Source organism: Salminus brasiliensis, chromosome 1, assembly GCF_030463535.1.
Source record: "Salminus brasiliensis chromosome 1, fSalBra1.hap2, whole genome shotgun sequence".
In the NCBI taxonomy this organism is placed as follows: Eukaryota; Metazoa; Chordata; class Actinopteri; order Characiformes; family Bryconidae; genus Salminus; species Salminus brasiliensis.
Window position 1 is genome coordinate 85610578 of NC_132878.1, and position 19171 is coordinate 85629748.

Here is a 19171-nt window from a genome sequence, read left to right on the forward strand (position 1 = left end):
GGGAGGTGATGTAAAGGGAGAAATAAATGTCCTGCTGCATTTATTGCTGATAGGTGGCATGCAGAATTAACTTGCATTAGTAATTACCACAGCATATAGACAAATATAACAAATCGATTGACTGCAGAACAGTCCTGAGCATTCTGGAGCATTCCACTTTGAAAGCACAACAATTCCAATTCCAATTTGATTTGACATAAGGCAGCTTTTGAACTTAGGTGTTAAAGCTATATATATATATATATATATATATATATATATATATATATATATATATATATATATATATATATATATATATATAGCTTTAACAACTAAGTTCAAAAGCTGCCTTATGTCAAATCAAATTGGAATTACTATTTACTTAATATTAATTGGAATAGTGGCGGTCAAGTTCTAAAGTCTGGAGAAGCAAGAAAACTTGTAGAGAACCGCTCCTAGGGTTGTTAGAAAGGCAAACCAGAACACGTACCTGACTGCAAAAAGATTTTCATGAGCAGACTCTGGAGTGGTGCATCAACACCTGCACTAATATGACCTTCATGGAGAAGTCATCAGATAAAGGCCTTTCCTGTGTCCTCACCACACCACAAAATCCAGTGTCTGACTGAATGGACATCTAATCAAGCCTGTTGCATTTTGGAAACAAGTTGTTACAATGTCCTTTTTCCTTTTTTTCTCCAGCTTTCACAATATGTGCAAGAGAAATGAGTCAGATATCCCTAATGTGAAAATGTACCAAAAACAGACATTACAGTTACGTTTCAGAAAAACAAGAAGAGAGATCTCCCAGTAAAACCTGGCCGTGTTCTCAAACTGGCAAGTGAACGTGTCTCTGTTTGGTTCAGAAGTAGACTTCATCTGTATTCTTGGTTTGGACGCCTTTGAAACTCTGCTGCTGTTTTCTGCTTTCGGATCCAGAGCAGCTCTCCCAGTAACACAGTCTCTCAACCACAATCCTGAAAATTATGATCTTCAACAAATATGCTATGCTTTCTGTTTTATTAAGGGGATTGCCCAACTATTGGCAAGAATTTTGACTGTTCAGGCTCACAGCCGTTCCCTCTTATAAGCATGTGAAATCATGTGTGTTTTTCGTATAGTTCAGCTATACGATCCTATTCAAAAGCAGTAGGTCTGTTATTTAAAATCAATCTTTTTCATCTCTGTCTTCTCTTCTCCTCCTTTGTCTTGGTCTCCTTTCCTCTCTTCCCTCTCTCCTTCCCTCTATTTCTCTCCTTGCATTTCCTGTTAGTGGGAGAGAGGAAGGAGACTCACTTTTGCATCATTTAATCAGTAATCCCTTTCACATGCGGAACGTATTGGGCTCAGCACCTTTCTGAGTCTGGGTTTTCTCCACTGTTTGTTCTTCTCCCACTGCTCAGATCTCCTTTCCGACACAAACCCCTGAAAAACTTCCTGACGCAAATTGCTGACACTAAAAGAAGATCTCCAACCCATATCACACTAATTATTCAAGCCTGTTTTGCATGCTGAAATGAACGTATTTGGTTATCTCATGAGAAAGTGGTTTGAGCTGAGTGGTGGTGGGTAGCCAAGGAGATTCAAACCTTCAGATTATTATTATTGTGTGTGTGGGGATGGCTTTTTTTCCTCACCGCCTCTTGTTTTATGTGCCATGTGTGGCTGTCTTTACTGTGGAGGGTTCCAGGCACCCTGAGCTGAAAAGGGTTCAGCTTGAAGCAGTCAAGTAGTCTGTGTCATGAGCTCCTTTCTATTCAGTGGAGTTGGGTTTAGAGTTTAACTACCTCAGCGTGAGCTAATAAGTGCATCTCCATGTGCACACACACCTTAACATGACCAAAAATCCAAGTGCAGAGTGTGGAGTGGATGCTGCAGCTCTTAATAAGCAGAAGGAGGGGAACAGTAGCTCCTCTCAGAGCCGGAACTATAAATTCCATTCTAATTTTACACAGCAGTAAAGTACACTCCTGCCTGGTGCAAACAATATGGACACATGCACACACTCTCAAGGAAATGCATACCATCTTAAAGAGTCTCAGTCTATTTCTCTGACATCCGAGAAATTGACTCTTACTCCTGAGACCCAGCCCAGCTGTTTATCATCTATCAACCCTTTTATGAGCCTGATTTTTCTGTAGAGCTTGTTTGTAGGAAACAGAACACCAAAACCTCATCCCAACTGTGAAGCACGGTGAAGGAAGGTTTGGGGCTGTTTTGGGGAATGATTATTTAATAGGTGTATAAAATAATTTTATAAAAGAATGTAAGGGCAGCAGTCCATTAATTCAAGTTGAAGCAACATAGGCAGATGCACTAATACCTTCTTCTTAAAACTGGCAAATAACTTCCATAAGACCCCAGAAGATGCATGTTTAACAGATGATTGGAAGTTGAAATCCAAGGCCTCATCCAAACTGTGAAGCATGGTGGCAGGAGCATTATACGCTGAAGCTCTTAACCAGAGCGAAAACAGGTAGGCGAATGTAGTGCTAGGCCAGGAACATACTCAACGCAGGTATGCAAACACAAATGCCAATGCCTGGCCAACGCTGTGCAAACTCGTCATACTGGTCAGACAGTTGACTGGAAAAAGCATGCCAGCGGTACAAGACAACGTAGCTGATGCTATAGCGCCCCATAGCGCCAAGCTCCAACTGCAGCTTGTGTTACAAAATCCAGTCTGCGTAGCTCAACGTAGCTAATGGTTGCGTAGCTGATGGCTTTTAAACTCTGCAGACCTCGTATCAATGTCCTGGCAGCTCGCTGACTCTGATCTGCAGGACATATCCTGCTTGGATTGCGTGAGCGCTATGTTTGATGTGCATGTGACTCCCAGCTGTAAAAGTATTGCGTTTCCTGTCACGCGTCAGATATAATGAAATGTGCTGTTCAGCCACCTTTACTGGCTCCAGTGGACTCTGATCAAAAGCTGTCAGGGAACCAACTGATCTGACCGTAAACCTCTAGGCTGAACCCCATTATTCTGTTAAAGTAGCAAGAATCTCTGCCTGTCCTTCTCCCTCTCTGATGTTCTCGGAGAATGACATACTCCATGCATGTGTTGAGTGATTCATTTAGCAAAAATGGCAGAAGGGCTTAGATCATGCAGGCCCCAGGCAGAATTTTAAGTGGGGAAGCTACAGTACTTCCTCACAGTTACCTCTCCTTTCCAATGCCTGTCACTGCTATTGTTCCTGCCAAACCATCAGCAGAAACCAAGAGGAGCTCAAAATGCAGAAAAAAACGAACACACAATTCCAAACATGCACATAATACTCCTGATGTTGTCGTTCAGACACCGTAACAGAGCACCTACAGCAATACCAGTTTACTCTCAACCTCTTCCAGCTCGTTCTTCAGGAATGATGACGTTGCTTAGACTGCCAGCTGGAAAAGCTTGAGCTACTCGCTGGGTTACACTAAGCATGCTCCTTCCCGAGTGTCCACTTCACCCCTACCAGCACTTACACACATCCATACTCTCTCTGTTTCTCTTTCTCTGTTAGCTACCCCCTTCTTTTTTAGACTTGAAGCCTATGTTAGGTAATGCTTGTTGAAGCCTATGTTAGGTAATGCTTGTTCCTGTTCTTACTTCAGAAGCAAGAATTTTCACTGATGGAATATTCCTGTACTGTAATGTGGAGGATGACACTTTTTCAACCTATCCTCCGAGAGCCTCGGTAACTCAGGGGTGGAGGGCTACAGATCAGCGCTTCTCCACTGCTCTTTGTGTTCTCACCGCAATTACATGCAGGTCTGATCTTATCAAGAAGTGGAAGGAGCACACAGTTTGGCCTAGTCCGCTTAATAAGACTGTGAGGGCGTTTTCACGCTTGTCCCGAATACACAAGTCTGCACCTGGGACCCATTCTGGGCTCATTTGGGGAAGGGGCTCCTTATCGCTAGTTTGCTTTCACACAGAAGAATTCCGTATGAACCGTGGATTGATTGTGCAATTTCAAACGTCACTATTTGGCACACATTTTTTGCAAAATGGTAGGACCTCTTTCTGCACATAACAAATGTAATAAAGTTCTACAAACATGCCTCTGCACTTTGCAGCCGAACAGTCCGCAGGGCTTGTTTCCAAAATGTATCAAGCTTGTTTAGATATTCCTTGAGAACCTCTGAGAGATACTGAAAGACAAAGACAACCACATTCACCATTTGTGTTGGACAGGCATGGAATTTGGCCTCCGCCCATCTGTGCAGTGGTGGGCAGCCAGGGAGCAGAGAGGGTTAAGGGCCTTACTTTAGGGCCCAACCGTGGCAGCTTGCAGAGCCCAAGAATCCCACAACTCTGTCATCATCAACCGCTGAGCCACCAATGCCACAATTTTGTGGTGAGGATGAAGGTTTACCTCTGACGACTCTTCCATGAAATTTGTGCAGGTGTTGCTGCACAGTAAAATAGTGCACCGCCACTCCAGAATCGGCTAAATCTGTCCAGTCAAACCAGGATTTGGATTTGCCTTTCTAGTAATCCTACAAGTAGTTCTCTCTCTGAATTTTTTTTCTGGTCTCCCAGACCTCCCAGACCTTTACCTATCCTGTTAACTGCCATTTCTTAATTACATTACCAACTATGTAATAAACCAACAGCAAAAATGATATGCAAACACGTTGCTATCTTCTTTCCTCCTTCTCCTCCTTTCTGGTGGTGCTAGGCAACTGCTTAGAGGACCTGGTGGCGTTGATTGATTGGACAAGGTTTGAGAAGACTTTATAAAGCTTTGCAATTTGCATTACCTGATCTTTTCTAACAATGATCGTGAACAAGCCCTGGTCCTAACAAGCTAATTTAGGTCTGAGACTAACTTTAGCATAGTACTGACCTGTACCAACATCTAGGGGATGGCTTGGTTTTAACCTACTCCTAGAGCCTCGGTCACTCAGAGGAGGAGGGCTATAGATCAGAGCTTCTCCACTGCTCTGTGTGTTGTCACAGTAATTACATTTGGGTCTGATCTTATCGAGGTGAACGGAGCACAGTGGTGAACGGAGCACAGTTTGGCCTCATCTGATTAATAAGACTGTAAGTTAGATCTGTCTCTTTCTCTCTCCCACCTATTTTCCTCCCTCCCTCTCTCTGTTACCCCTCCCCTCCTCTCTTTCCCCTTTGTTAGCCTCATGGTCTGTTGGTGTGTAATCTATGTTTATAACCTCCTTATTCTGACATGTAAACTGCATGAGAGATAAATGACTTTAGCAATTAAGATGTTGAAATCAGAGTGCAAACACAGAGATCCTGAGTGTACACTATTGCTGCGTAAATAAAGGTCCCTAACCCATTCTCACGCCGCACCCCCACCCCACTGGTGATCTCCCACTGCCCGGTATAATGCCAACAGTTGCACCATCCAGAATTGTACCATGTTGTGCCTCTGCGCTGACTCTCCAGCTCCAGCTGTTTGGGAGCAGGCCAAGTCCTACTGTCAACTAACAGCAAATGACTGTTCCCCTGAGAGAGTAGGAGGCTCCTTGTGTAGCATCGCCCACTGAAGATGATTATCTATGTATGAATGATATTAAACTCATATTAGTCTAATTGATATCAGGTGTGCGTTTGTGTGTGTGTATGTGTGTGGGCTGCTGCTTGCGTCTGAGTTAGCGCATGTTTGTGTGTGCGTGCGCAAGCACATGTCAGTCCTGTCTGGGGGCAAAAACCATGTGCCACAAATGGGACTGTTTTGTGTGGACAGTGATGTCACCTTGTGGTGCTTTGTTATCATTGGTCTTTAATTTTCTCCCATAAACACCAAGCCAAGTCTGAGGTGCTACTTCCAAATGGCACCCTTGGGCCAGGTTCTGCAGAGACACCACTTTTCAGGCTCCCTTTCCACTACAACGTAGAGCCCTAATTACCTTCATTTTAGATGCAAATTAAGTGCAATTGGATTTGACTTGGGTAATAAATCTTGGCGATGTTGTTACCCAGAGGTCTCTAAGCACAGGGCAATTTTGAACAGACCACCATCAGTTAGAGTTCTTAACTGACTGAGTAATTGCAAACTCCATGAATCTCGAGGCGTGTGAATACTCTCTGGACCTGGAGGACATGGCAGGGGAGGACATGAGAGGGCAGTTGGCTTAGGCTGTGTGAAACTTCTGTTATAAGGCTGTAATGGTTTTAGACTGACAGGAGCATGCAAAAGTTCAGGCACCCCTGGTCAGAGCTTTTGTCACTGTGGATAGTGGAGGGAGGGAAGGTGATAGGTGATTTCTGCAATATTTTAAGCAAAGTGTTATTGCCATCTTTTACAGTTTAATACTCCCCTTTGGCGAGTATCACAGCTTGAGTTCTTTTCTGGGGGATTTTCAAGTAATTTTCGATTAAACAGGCTTCTTGGGCCGTCTTGTATGCAGTTCTTTTATAAAGTCAATACACAGGTTTTCTTGATGTTTAGGTCAAAGGACTATGAAGGCCCTGACAAAACCTTTAGCTTGTGCATCATAAAGTCCATCTTAAAGATAGGATCATGTTCCTGCTGTAGAAAACGTCCTTTTTTTCAGCTTCAGCCAGATTTTTTTTTACAAAATTTGCTGATATCTACCAATGAAATGTTCCCTGTGCCACTGGCTGAAACACAAGCCCAAAACCGGATCGATCCAGCTTGTGCGTAACAGTTGGAAAGGTGTTCTTTTCATAAAATTCTTCACCTGCTCACTGCAAGGGGAAAAAGTTCTATTTTAACCTTATTGGTCCACAGGACTTTTTTTCCAAAACACATTAGGCTTGTTTAGATGTTAGATGTAGTGCACACTAGTTTTCTGTTTTAATCACGAAAGAAGATGAGGAAAAGAAGTATTTAAAAAAAAAGCTTGATGTATTGTATCCAGCAAGAATACCAACCTCAGTACTACTACCAACACAGTAGCTTGTGTGAAAGGATCAGAGCTCTGTGTGGATTTAAGGTGAGTGACCCTGACAAATAGTTTTTTTGCCCCAGGAGAGAATGGCCCATATCTCTCTAACCATGTACATGCACTTACAAATGGATGGAGAACGATATTGGCTTTGATAAAGATCTATTGGAGAGGGAACAGGTTTGGTCTGGGGAGAGTCACGTTGCAGTGCGGTTTGGAGGAGTTTGAGAAGCTGATATTACTACACCACTTTTCTTTCCTGGGGCAAACAGATGGGGTTTGAGAGTCGGTTGAGTAAGAATCAGAGATGGGGGTTGTAGAACAGCGGACTCGTAGTCTCAGCAGAGCCAGATATGACGCTCTGCACATACACCCCAAAAACCAACCCCCCCAGAGCCGTATTAAAAAACCCACTGAACCTCTCCTAGTTTCCACATCCCACACAGTGCATACCTCTCTCCACACCCTTAGCCCTGGGCCTCTGAGCCCCAGACACACCACACATTTCCCTGTGGCTATCACATTTAACCCCCAAACCACCCAGCAGAGTGATGGCCTAATCCCTGCCCATTTGCTTGTCTGACATCCCTCTATGGTGGAGCAGAGAGAGAGAGAGAGAGAGAGAGAAGGCGCTCAGGGATATTCGGCAATCTGCTGTTGACTCTCTGAAATTGATGTATGCCTACACAGGAATTAGCAGTCTCATGTCTATGATAAAGTGCAGAGCATCATACTGCTCCCCCTCTTTCTGTACTTTCTGTGAGGTATAGTTTACAGTAGGATACAGAAAGGGTATTGTTGAACAAATAATGATTCAATACTGTTTGATTTATTACTGGTCCAATAATGTTTAATTCAACATATATATTATTTTTAGTCTGGGACTTTGTTCTCCCCATGTCTCATAGGTTAAAACATGCACATTGTAACATTACTATTGTAGGGCTACATTAACAGATGCATGTAACACTCAAGTCCATTTTTCTTCTTAAACCAATCAGATTTGTGTGTTTGGACAGGTTCCTTGCATGTGATCCTCTGCTACATTGCACATGAATGAGCTTGAGTCAGGAACCAAAATGATTCATTCTTATTTTATTTTATTATTTAATTAGTGAAATAAAAGGTCTGGAGTTGTTTCCAAGTGTGAATTTGCATTTGGTAGCTATTCATGGAAACTCTTGATATGTGATCAAAAGATATATCGAGGCACATGCACATATAAGGTTAATCTAAAAGTCTGTCAGAAAGAGAGCAGAAACTTTTGGAGCAGCCTTGTCAATAGTTTTTAACATTCTTAAATCCAAAAAAATGCTACACTGACTAGCTCAACTACACCAAAAGACCTGGAAGATCACAGAAGACAACTGAAGTAGATGTTTGCAGAATTCTTTGCTTGGTAAGGAAAAGTCCCTTTACAACATGTAGTCAAGTCAAGAACGCTTTTGAGGAGGTAGGCATATCACAGACAAGGTCTACAAACAGAAGACAGTCAGACGAATGTAAATAGAGAGAGTTTACCTAAAGAATCAAACATCTGATAACACTCAAATACAGAAAGGCCAGATTAGACTTGGCTAGAAGACATTTGATTGAATGAACATTTTTGGCAAGAAAGAAGCAAAGTTAATTATGTTATATTATGTTAAGTATGAAGAAGAAAAGAAGGGTTTAGGATCCATAGCAATACCACATCGTCTGTCAAACATGGTGGAGGCATTAAATAGATGCCAATGGAACAGGGGTTACTGGGTATTGAGTATGTGATGGTAGAAGTAATGTTTTTACAGCTATACATTCTGCTCATATTTGGTCACATGCTGCAAAAAACAGGATGGCACTTCACAGTGGAGATAGGTAATGATCCAAAAAATACTACAAAGGCAACCCATGATCTTCACAAGGCAGTCACCTGACTTCAAGCCAACTGACCAAAAACAACAAACAAGCAGCAACTGAAGGTGACTGCAGTAATGGCCTAAAAAAGCGTTAAAGAGAGGAAACTCAGCAATTCGTTATGAGCATGGGTTGCAGACTTCAGTCCAGACTGCAGAAGACTTGGATCAAAATATTAAAAATAGTTTGCTTGTCCAATTACATTTGAGCCTGGGAGGAAAACATAAAGATTTACAACTCTAACTCAGTAGTACTGTGTAGGCTGTACCCCCTGACCCCATGTTATCGCGTTCAGTGCCTCATGTGGAGTGCTACTCCATTAATCCCAGTCTGTCTTCTCTTCCTCAGACGGGCAATGAATCTGGGTGTGCTGCGTGACCCAGGCTCAGAAGTGGAGGATCGCCAGTACCAGATTGACCTTCAGAGCATTAACGTGGGCACGGCACAGTGGGAGCAACTGCGACCTGAAGGGGAAGGGACAAAGGGAGGCACTACTGCTGAGGGTGAGAGGAGTTCCCAAAACCCTGCGCTAGAGTGGAACATGGCCAGCAGGTATGTATAACGGACCACATAGTTGACATAGTAGAACATAATTTCTTGCAGCATTGATTTCAGTCAAGATACACCTGTTAGGAAACCAAGTACAAGATGATGTTGACCAATTGCATGCTCTATTGGTTTAACTGTTTAACAGCGTGAATGTCCATGTTCCGTTGTACCCTGTGTTACCCCTCGGAGGTGGTCAGAAACAGATCTCGACCATGTTTAACTCAAGTTAAAGCAGAAATACATCTGACAAAAGCACAAGCACCCCCTCACCCTTCTTTTAAACCATTTACAATGGGCCGGGCCACCTTGATGAGAAATTTAATTGAGGTGTTGTTACAGGATGATCTCATCTGGTCACACTAGATACACACTGGATTTTTTTTTTTACGTAGAAGTGTAAACAGAATCCATATACAGTCTAGATATGAAATTCTTGTTAATGACTTGGGCTGTGTATTGGCAAACACCTGGCAATATGATATGCATTATACACAATATTAAAAAACACACCATCATATGCAAAATAAGAGTAAGAAAATATGAGTATGCAATGTGTTTTCTGTGTCAGGTTAGTAATCTTTTTTTGTGTATATATATATATATATATATATATATATATATATATATATATATATATATATATATAATTTTAGGAAAACTGTATAAAAACACACAATCATATGCAAATAATCTGACTTTCTATGCAATTAGAACAGTGGCATCTGAAGGACCAGGGTTTAAACGCAACACAACACAAACCACTGTCTACCACCAATCTTTACATGTAAACTATACATTAAAAATGGATACTGTGTTTTTGAGAATCGATACAGTATTGGAACATATAATCGTGAAACCCCCTCCTCAATATCTACTACTATGAAAGCTACTAGACCCTAGACTAAGAGGGTGGGGATTATGTTCTTCCCATGTCTCATAGGCTATACCATGTACATTGTAACATGACTATTGTAGGGCTACATTTACAGATGCATGTAACACTCAAGTCCATTTTTCTTCTTAACCCAATCAGATGTGTGTGTTTGGACAAGTTCCTTGCATGTGATCCTCTGCTACATTGCACATGAATGTGCTTGAGTCAGGAACCAAAAGGATCAGATGCCCTGTGTTTAGACTTTAAGGAACAGATCACATGCAGGTCAGATACATGAAAGAAAATGGGATCTGACTGCTGGTCTAAACACAAGCCTCAGAGCCTCCTCAAGTGGTACTCAATTTGCGCATTATCTGGCTGAACTGCATGGACTTACCCATTCTAATCTGCTTGTATGTGGAGGCAGAAAGATACTGTAGCAGGTTTGCATTGTAGAAACCACAAGAGCTTCTGAGCAGTCTTACCTGTATCTGTGCTTTGAAGGTAACTATTAAAGACTAGTTTGCCTCTTTTATTCCCTGTTAATGTCTCAGTTGAGGGCTGTCTATGCGTGAGTCTGTGTGGCTGAATGTAAGTACATTCACAAACATGTAATATTAGAGTTAATGTCTCTCTGTGGTCTCACTGTTACAGAATCATAATTATGAAGTCTGTCATTTTTTACGAGGCCGGGAGCTAAAACAAACATAATGTAACAGACTCTTTGGCTCGCCGCCGTATTTTAGTCATGTTGGGGAATCTAGCAGAACCCAAAAATCACACAGTCCACTGCCAGGAACCAGCTTCATGTTCAACCTCTCTACACTAAAAATAACCCACCATCCTGCTGTGGAGACACTGAGCAAGCAAGCAAGATCTCCAGGTATACTAACACTAATGAAGAGAGAGAGAGAGAGAGAGAGAGAGAGAAAGAGATGTGTGAGTATTAACCTTTAAGTTGGTATAAATCATTTACATCAAGTGAAGGTTTATTAAACCTTTAAAACAGAGGTCACCAATAGATGGGTCCAGTTCTGAACCCAGACTCTGTCTTCTCCAGACCTGGACCTATAATCGGTAAACTGTTTATTTCTTTATTTATTACCCAATTATCTCCCCAATTTAGCTGAGCCAATTAATCCTTCCATTCACATGGTCTCCCTCTAGCACTTGCAATGCTCTCAACACTAGGAGGGTGAGGACAAACACATGCCTCCACCGCTATATGTGAAGTCAGCCATGCTTCAAACTGCCATCAGTGCAGCATCACGATGTGCCTGGAGGAACACGCCGGATCCCTAGCTCTGATACATCAGGGGAGAGAGTACCATCTGCAAACTGAGAAAGAGTATGGCCAATTGTGCTCTCTCAGGTTCTGGCTGCTGATGGCGAAGCCAAAGGATTTGAACTCACGATCGTAGGGCCATAAGAACTAGTTCATTTTTGGACTGTTCACATTTGTGATTTATTTCAACAGGTGTAACTTTTCTAACATTTAGTTTGTGACTACAGTATATGGCACTGAATCATTATGCATATTACACTTTATGATGCTCCAGGCCTTGACTTAAGGAAATTTTCTCTAACTGGACCTCACTGAACAATTTAAATGAAATACACCTCCGTTAAAAGTGTTTTTCACACTCACACATCTCTATTACAAGAAAAATGGTTCTTTATGGAAGCAAAAGTGGTTTTCTGTTGCACTGCTCAAAGAATGCTTTTGAGCACCTTTGTAGTTTACAATGCAAAACTCTCAATCTTCAGACTAGGGCTAGACGTTATCATTAATAGAACAAGAAGGAGATGGAGGTCATTTGTAATGCAACAGTATTGCAGCTCTATAATTGTTATTTTTCTTCCTGCTCTCTAATCAATGATATGTAAATGATAATCTAGAATAAATATATCATCTCTGTCACACAACAACCTTGTATCTATATTTAGAATTAGAATTGTATAGAGTATAGTCTTACAATTTTATTTTTAATTGCTCCAAAATCTTTTTACATTGACTTTCATTGGACATTAGGCAGGTTTTTTCCTTCTCCTGTGAAGTTGCCATTTTGGAGATGCAAGAGATGCCAATGCACTCCCTACAAACTCCCTATGGACTCTCCATGCACCTCTTTCTTGTTTGTTAAAGTGTAGAGCATTATTTGATACTAAATGGGCCTTGCTGTTTTTATCTTGGCCAAATCCAAGTCCAGCTCAAACTAATTCTTTCCCCTCTATAAATACTGGAAGTGTTGCTGATTGTTTTAATAGCAACATATGTGGCAATTAACACCACCTTATAAAGTGTGATTGTATATTTGTTTTACTGCTAACAAATGTTTCCAGTGATGGGGGAGATGAACATTAACGGAGCAGGGAGAGTTTACACTGCTGGGGTTTGCACTGTGGGGTCTGTATATACACTCAGGGTGGGTCCCAATACAGAATTGTCAAATAATGTTGGGGTTTGAAGTGCTAAGTGTGTTCGCTTCTCTGTGATGTGCTGGAGCACAAGGGTGATGGCAACAGAGTGAATCTGACTGCTGGGTGTGTCGTTTTTGCCATGATTAATGGTGAGTTGTTCCAAGATGCCTGCTTTTGTCTGACTGTTTTCTGATGCATTTTGCTTGAAGTCAAACACACACAACCAGGTTTAGTTCCACTGACGCAAAACCAACGACAAGATCTGTTTATTAGAGTCCAGCTTCTGGGGATGTCGGGGGCGAAATAATATAAATAAAAGAATTATTGTAGTGAGTCTGATGAATTTGGTGTGGTTTGTGTTTAGCATTCGGAGGCACCAGGAGAGAAGAGCAATCCTCACTCCAATCCTGACTGACTTCTCTGTACGCATCACAGCTGCTCCTGCCATCATCTACAGCAGACCTGTATCCCCTGACAGAAACCTTGCAGAGGTACAGTGTGTGTGCATGTGCATCTTTAAATGTGCTTAAGTGTATTAAACCTTGAATAGATAGACATACAGAAACACAATATGGACAAGAATATTGGGACACCTACAGGAGCTTTTATGGCATCCCATTGTAAATCCATAGATTTCATCTCTAACAGCGGGTTTGGAACAGTTATATAGTCATCCGAGCATTGGTGACTTTTATGCACTCTGAGACCCCCTTCTCTGGATGGTGGAATGTCTAGGAGGGAAGAAATTTCACCAACTGACTTCCTATTACAGAACTACGTTGGAATTCAGTGAGCTCTTTAGAACCACCCATTCTTTCACCAAGGGAGGCAGACTGCATGACTAGGTGCTCGATTTTATACACCTGTGGCAGTAGGACTGAATGAAACACTTGAATTCAATGATTAAGAGCTGTGTCACAATACTTTTGTTCATTTAGTGTAGAAGGACAAATGTATTTTATTCATCATTAAGGGGAAATGTGGATGTAGCCAACACAGAATGCATACGTAATGAGCTGACACATAATTACACATAATTGCAATAATAATTTTAAGTTGATGGTGATGATGATCCTGTTGGACATACCCAGCTGCCGTTAATCATGGCTTTTGACACCATCTCACTCACACACACACATAATCTTACCCACAACAGCTAATTTGTGCGAGTGGTTTTCACCCCGAGAATTTGGGGCTGCATGCTTGTACAGCTGATGTTTTTGGCAGGAATGGCACGATCACCTCATCCATCCCCAGACATCCCTTTCCCTAGGCCTAATGGCTCATCTGTTCCACATACAACTTTATGTCTTCATGTCTTACTCGCCTGGACATACTCCATCTTTGGGAAGTCACAAATCACAGAGGCAAAACATCCAGTGTGTGTGTGTACAAGAGTGTGATGTTGTATGCATGTATATTTATGTTTATATATGAGGTGAAATATTGTCATTGCCAGTCAAAACCCCTGTATGATGATTTTTGCCAGCTTTTACTTTTCAATGTAATGTGATTCAGGCATTTGTTCTTTACATTGTGCCTGCGGTCTGAGATGAATGGATCAATAGAGAAATACTCAGAAATTACCTGGAAAAATATATATTTTACATATACATTGACTTCCATTGAACATCAAGATGGTTTTTCATTGTTCTATGAAGTTACCAATTTGGAGATACGGTTTTTACATGACAGTTACAATATATACTGGCTGTAACAAAGTAAATGGTAACTACCAGGCCACACAATGCACAGTCCAGTAGAAGGCGCTCCAGAGAGGGGCAGGAGGTGACAGAGAGAGCCAGATGTGGGTGTGGGAGGACAGAATGTGTAGGTGCTGAGTGTGTGGCCTGAACTTGTTTCCTGTTCTCTCTCCCTTATGTCTGACCATCTCCCTCTCTTTCCTTCTTTCTTACTCTATCTCTCCTGCTCACACACTCTTGCTGTCCTCATTTGTAGGAGATAGTGGTGTGTGGCCACAGTTTGGAGGTCAATGTTACATCAGGCCTAGAGATGTTTCTGAGTGTGTCCCAGCTCCAACTCCTCCAGCTACTGCTACAGGCCAACATGGGCACTGCTGACGCTTCTGAGAAAACACCAGAGGTAATGAATGCCGCAGAAATGTCCACCGGCTTTACTAATACTGGGTAGGGCCTCCTTTTGCTCTCAAAACGGACTCATTTCTTTACGGCGTGGATTCCACAAGAAGTTGTAAGCATTAGTTTGAGATTCCAGTCCATGTTGTCATGATCATGCAATTCCTGTAGATGTTTCAGGAGCACTTTCATGCTGTGAATCTTCCCCTCCCCCCTCTCTTCAACTTTACGTGGTCTGCCACAGTTGCTGTGATTTCTAAACACTTCCACTTTTTTCAATAATACTGCACACAGTTAATGGTGAAATATCTAGGAGGGAAAAGATTTCGCCAACTAACTTCCTATTACAGACCCACTCTGGAATTCAGTGAGCTCTTTAGAACCACCCATTCTTTCACCAAGGGAGGCAGACTGCATGACTAGGTACTTGATTTTATACACCTGTGGCAATAGGACTAAATGAAACACTTGAATTCAATGGTTAAGAGCTGTGTCCCAGTGTCTTTGTCCATATAGTGTAAAAAGACAAATGTATTTTATCCATAACTAAGGGGAAATGTGGATGCAGACAACACAGATCCAGTGAAAGGGAAGGCCCCTAACAAACCACTAGGCACATTGTCAGGTTTATGAAACCAGTTTAGGAGATTTTTGCTTTGTGCATTCTGTGTCATCCTGAAAGTGGCCATTGGAAAATGGGTATATTGTGACGATGAAGGGATGCTCATGGTCAGCAGCTATGCTGAAATATGCTGCAGCATTCAAGCGATGATTGGTTTTGACAGGTCCAACATTCCCCACACCATTACACCACCTTCACCGGTCTGGTGGGCAGGTTTGGGTCCATGGATTGAAGCTGTTGGTGCCAAATTCTGACCCTACCATCTCAGCAGAAGAGGTGTGCCTCAGCAGAATTTAGATGAATCAGAACAGGCTACATTTCTCCTGTCTTCAACTGCTAAGTTTTGGTGAATCTGTATGTAAATGTGTGTGTATTTACTGCACCAAATTGCATCTGTGGTGAATATGAGGACGTGTCTGTCTGCAGAACTGTAAATGCTGAAAAACCCAGATCAACCATTCTGTAAATGCTGAAACCAACCTGTTTGGCACCAGACTCAAAATCACAGAAATCACATTTATGCCCATTCTGATGGTAGATGTAAACATTACCTGTTGTAGCTGTTTACATAACGAGGGGATGCACAACACCTATGAGCAGAAGAATGAGCAGAATGCCTACATTTGGCTTACTCTCATTTCTCTCCTCTTCTAAATGAATCATGTTGAATTTTAGCTTTATTGTTGATCGTGTCCTACATCTCTTTTAATACAACTTGTACAAATTGTCTCTTAAACATCACACACTGCATTCATACACCAGTACATTTTTGAGCTGGCAGGGGGTGGCAGGTCAACACAGTGGTAGACCACTGGTATCTCTCCTTCTGTGGAAAAGACAGCACTGGTAAATGTCAGTAAGTCCCTCTCCTTGCATTCTTCATTCTACAGAGACCTCTAGTGGTAACTGGAAATGTTGCCGCCAGTGATAGAATGGATCATATGTATATGCTGCAGTATATTGTCGCTGTCCCATTAAAAAACACTTAATTTGCCGTTTATTACTTTTTGACATAATTTGAATGTGGCTGCTGTTCATTCAGTGGTCTAATAATAATAAATGGGCAGAAAGAAATGGTCCAAATTTCTAATTATGGATGATAATAAAAAAAATCATTAAAAATGAAGAAGTTAAGAAGGTTCCTTTCTTCTACTGTAAAGAAAGACTGTAAATGCAATGGAGATGCAAGGTTTTTGAGTGACCGCGACAATGTATTGTTCAAGTCTTTGGGTTTTAATACCTGGCTGTTATCAGAACTGGTCTACTCAGTACCAGCATACTCCAAAGCCCTCCATACTCATTTGTCTAAGAAAAAAAAGTTCACATTGTCCTGTCCAAATTAGGTGTGTCAGCTGAGTCGGTTTGACACAACTTCTTCTATAAGGCGAGTGTGTGTGTGTGTGTGTGTGTGTGTGTGTGTGTGTGTGTGTGTGTGTGTGTGTGTGTGTGTGTGTGTGTGTGGCGTGTGCAGCTCTGGGCTCTGATTTCAAACGCTCCTCACAGCTGGCTTTTATAGTGGCAGCTAATGAATTTGTTCTGAAGCATGAGCCATGCATTTGTGCCAATCTGCTTTCTGCTACTCTGCCTCTGCTGGAACGGCAGCATTCCTGTTCGCTGAGCCGTGAGTCGGCCGCGGACCACTACCCACACATACCATCCTCTACACAGCACTCTGGGAAAACAACTTTGAGGATGTGGTGTATAACTTTACCCCATAGTTCACAATATATTGCTCTGTAGATGTTTGAATGGTCAGAAGCCTTGGTTCTCACAGAGTATGTGAGAGAGAATCACTTCAGCCTGTTCACCCAGACTCTGAAGTTGGGGGCTTTCGACTGCCCCAACCCTGCATTGCCATGGGCCTGTCTTGTGTGATGTTGGAGTACAAGCACAGAGAAAGAGAGGGAGGACTGAAGTGTTCCGTTTCCTGATCCCTTTCTGGAAGTCTTTGGCTTTGGGAAGGCTTTCGGGTATCATGCATGTGAGTTATTAATACCGAATCAGTTAAGAAGAAGCTTGCTGTGCTGCAGAGACCTCAGATTGGAAACTAATGCACAACAAAGGCTTGAGGTAGCCCCTTTGGCATAGCAGGAATGCCCTAAGGTAGTCCCCCTGGCTCAGCTCCGTATGAGCTAGCTTCTACGGTGCAGGAACATCTTAAGCTATGAACGGCCACCTCTCAGCTCCCTGTCATCAGCAGTGTTTCTCTGCACTCCGTGCTCCTTACACATGGTCCCCACATTCACACTGGAACTTCACTTCATCCCGTTTGAAGTGGCAGCCGTTTCATGGCGTGCCAGCAGGGCTTATGGATCGGAGGGAGACAGCTGACAGCGGGACTGGCAGCAACAGCAGCCAATCCGAGTGGGAGTCTGATATCTGATCTCAGCTCCAATGTGATATGACAATAATTTGGCTAATACTTATGAGTTGTTAGATGGGGGCTTCTATAGACAAGTAGTTTATTGCAAAGCATTTCACAGTTTTCAAGTTACCAACCCTGATCTAACAACGTTCCCAGATTGTTCAGTCTGTTTGCATAGTTAAGGCTTATATACAGCTTTTTGATGTCACTTACAGTTTCCACATCAGTTTTTTTTTACAGAATTTTCCTGTAGGAATAAATGGGGTTTGTGCACCCTTCCAACTGTCACAATGGTACAAATACAATAGAAGCACCCAATCAACCACATAGGGTACCACAGCAGCCACTTAGAAACACCCTATCCACCTTGGATACCATAGCAAGTGCCTAGCAACCACCTAGCAGCACCCTAAAAACCACTAAGTGACACCATGGCAACCACCTGCAATGCCAAAGCAGCTATCTATCCACATCATTGCAACCACCTAGCAAAAATCCAAAAAAGCAGTCACATGGGATACAATATCAACCCGATGGCAACACCCTAATAACCACTAAATAACAGTTATAAAGCGACACCATAGCAAACACATGGGATGCCTTAGATATCATCTTCCAACCTATCAACCACCTAGCAAAAAAAAAAAAACCTTGCAATTATCTAGTAACCTGAAAGCAACCACTTATCAAAAACCCCTAGTGTCACCCTAGTGCCAACATAGCAACATCATAGCAACCACTTAAGCTTTTCTAGTTTTAAAATTAATTCCCTCTTTTGGGGAGGTTTCGTGCATTTGTCATAGCACATGATATTCTCATGCTCAGAGTTTGGCTTGAATGCATTTTTAACCATAACCAAGTGTTGTTCAAATTGGACCTGACTGACTTTAATTTCCCAAGTGGCCCAACAGTTTAAGGTTCACCCAGGTTTGAATCCCAGAAATGCTGTGACTAAAAATAAATAGCAGCACATTATCGGCAATATTTCCACAGGTCAGTGTTTCTGGCTTGCCCATATAGCAGTCAGGCTTTAATGTGATTATAGCCTCAGCTCAGTACTGAGTCTTTTGGGGTGTTTGGTCTCTCTCATTGGGAGCAGTGGAGTGGAAACACACTGGCATTACCAAAACCACCAGCCAGCCTGCTGCTGCCACAATGACATCGTTCCCCAAACATCCCAGTAATGGCAGGCCTGAGTGACGGAGGGCAAGAGAGAGAGAGAAGCGTAATACCCTTACCACAGGCGCACCATAACCATGTGGGAGAGGATGGGGAAATCCCAGATAAGTAGTCAGTGTTACAAGCTTAGACCTTACCACAGCACAAGAGGAAATGACTTGTGGGTGCTGGGGAAATCCCCTGTGCTCTCCCTTGCTCTCTCTCTGACAAATCGCCAGCACCTCTACAGAGTCTACTGCTCAGTGTTGTGGACTGGCTCTCTGTCAGGAGGACCCAGCTCATAGCCAGGCTTGAGATTATGGTTTTACTCTAGAGTT

General features: G+C 42.4%; 1 protein-coding gene across 3 annotated transcripts in view; it reads left to right on the top strand.

Annotated features, from left to right (window-relative positions):
• Positions 1-19171, top strand: part of LOC140565583 (intermembrane lipid transfer protein VPS13B-like) — a 215532-nt gene that overhangs the window by 150954 nt on the left and 45407 nt on the right. For all 3 annotated transcript variants that reach the window (XM_072691586.1, XM_072691577.1, XM_072691596.1), the window contains exons 31-33: positions 9097-9300; positions 12957-13083; positions 14552-14695. In XM_072691586.1, the coding sequence (XP_072547687.1) occupies positions 9097-9300; positions 12957-13083; positions 14552-14695 (475 nt within the window). The remainder of the gene's footprint in view (positions 1-9096; positions 9301-12956; positions 13084-14551; positions 14696-19171) is intronic.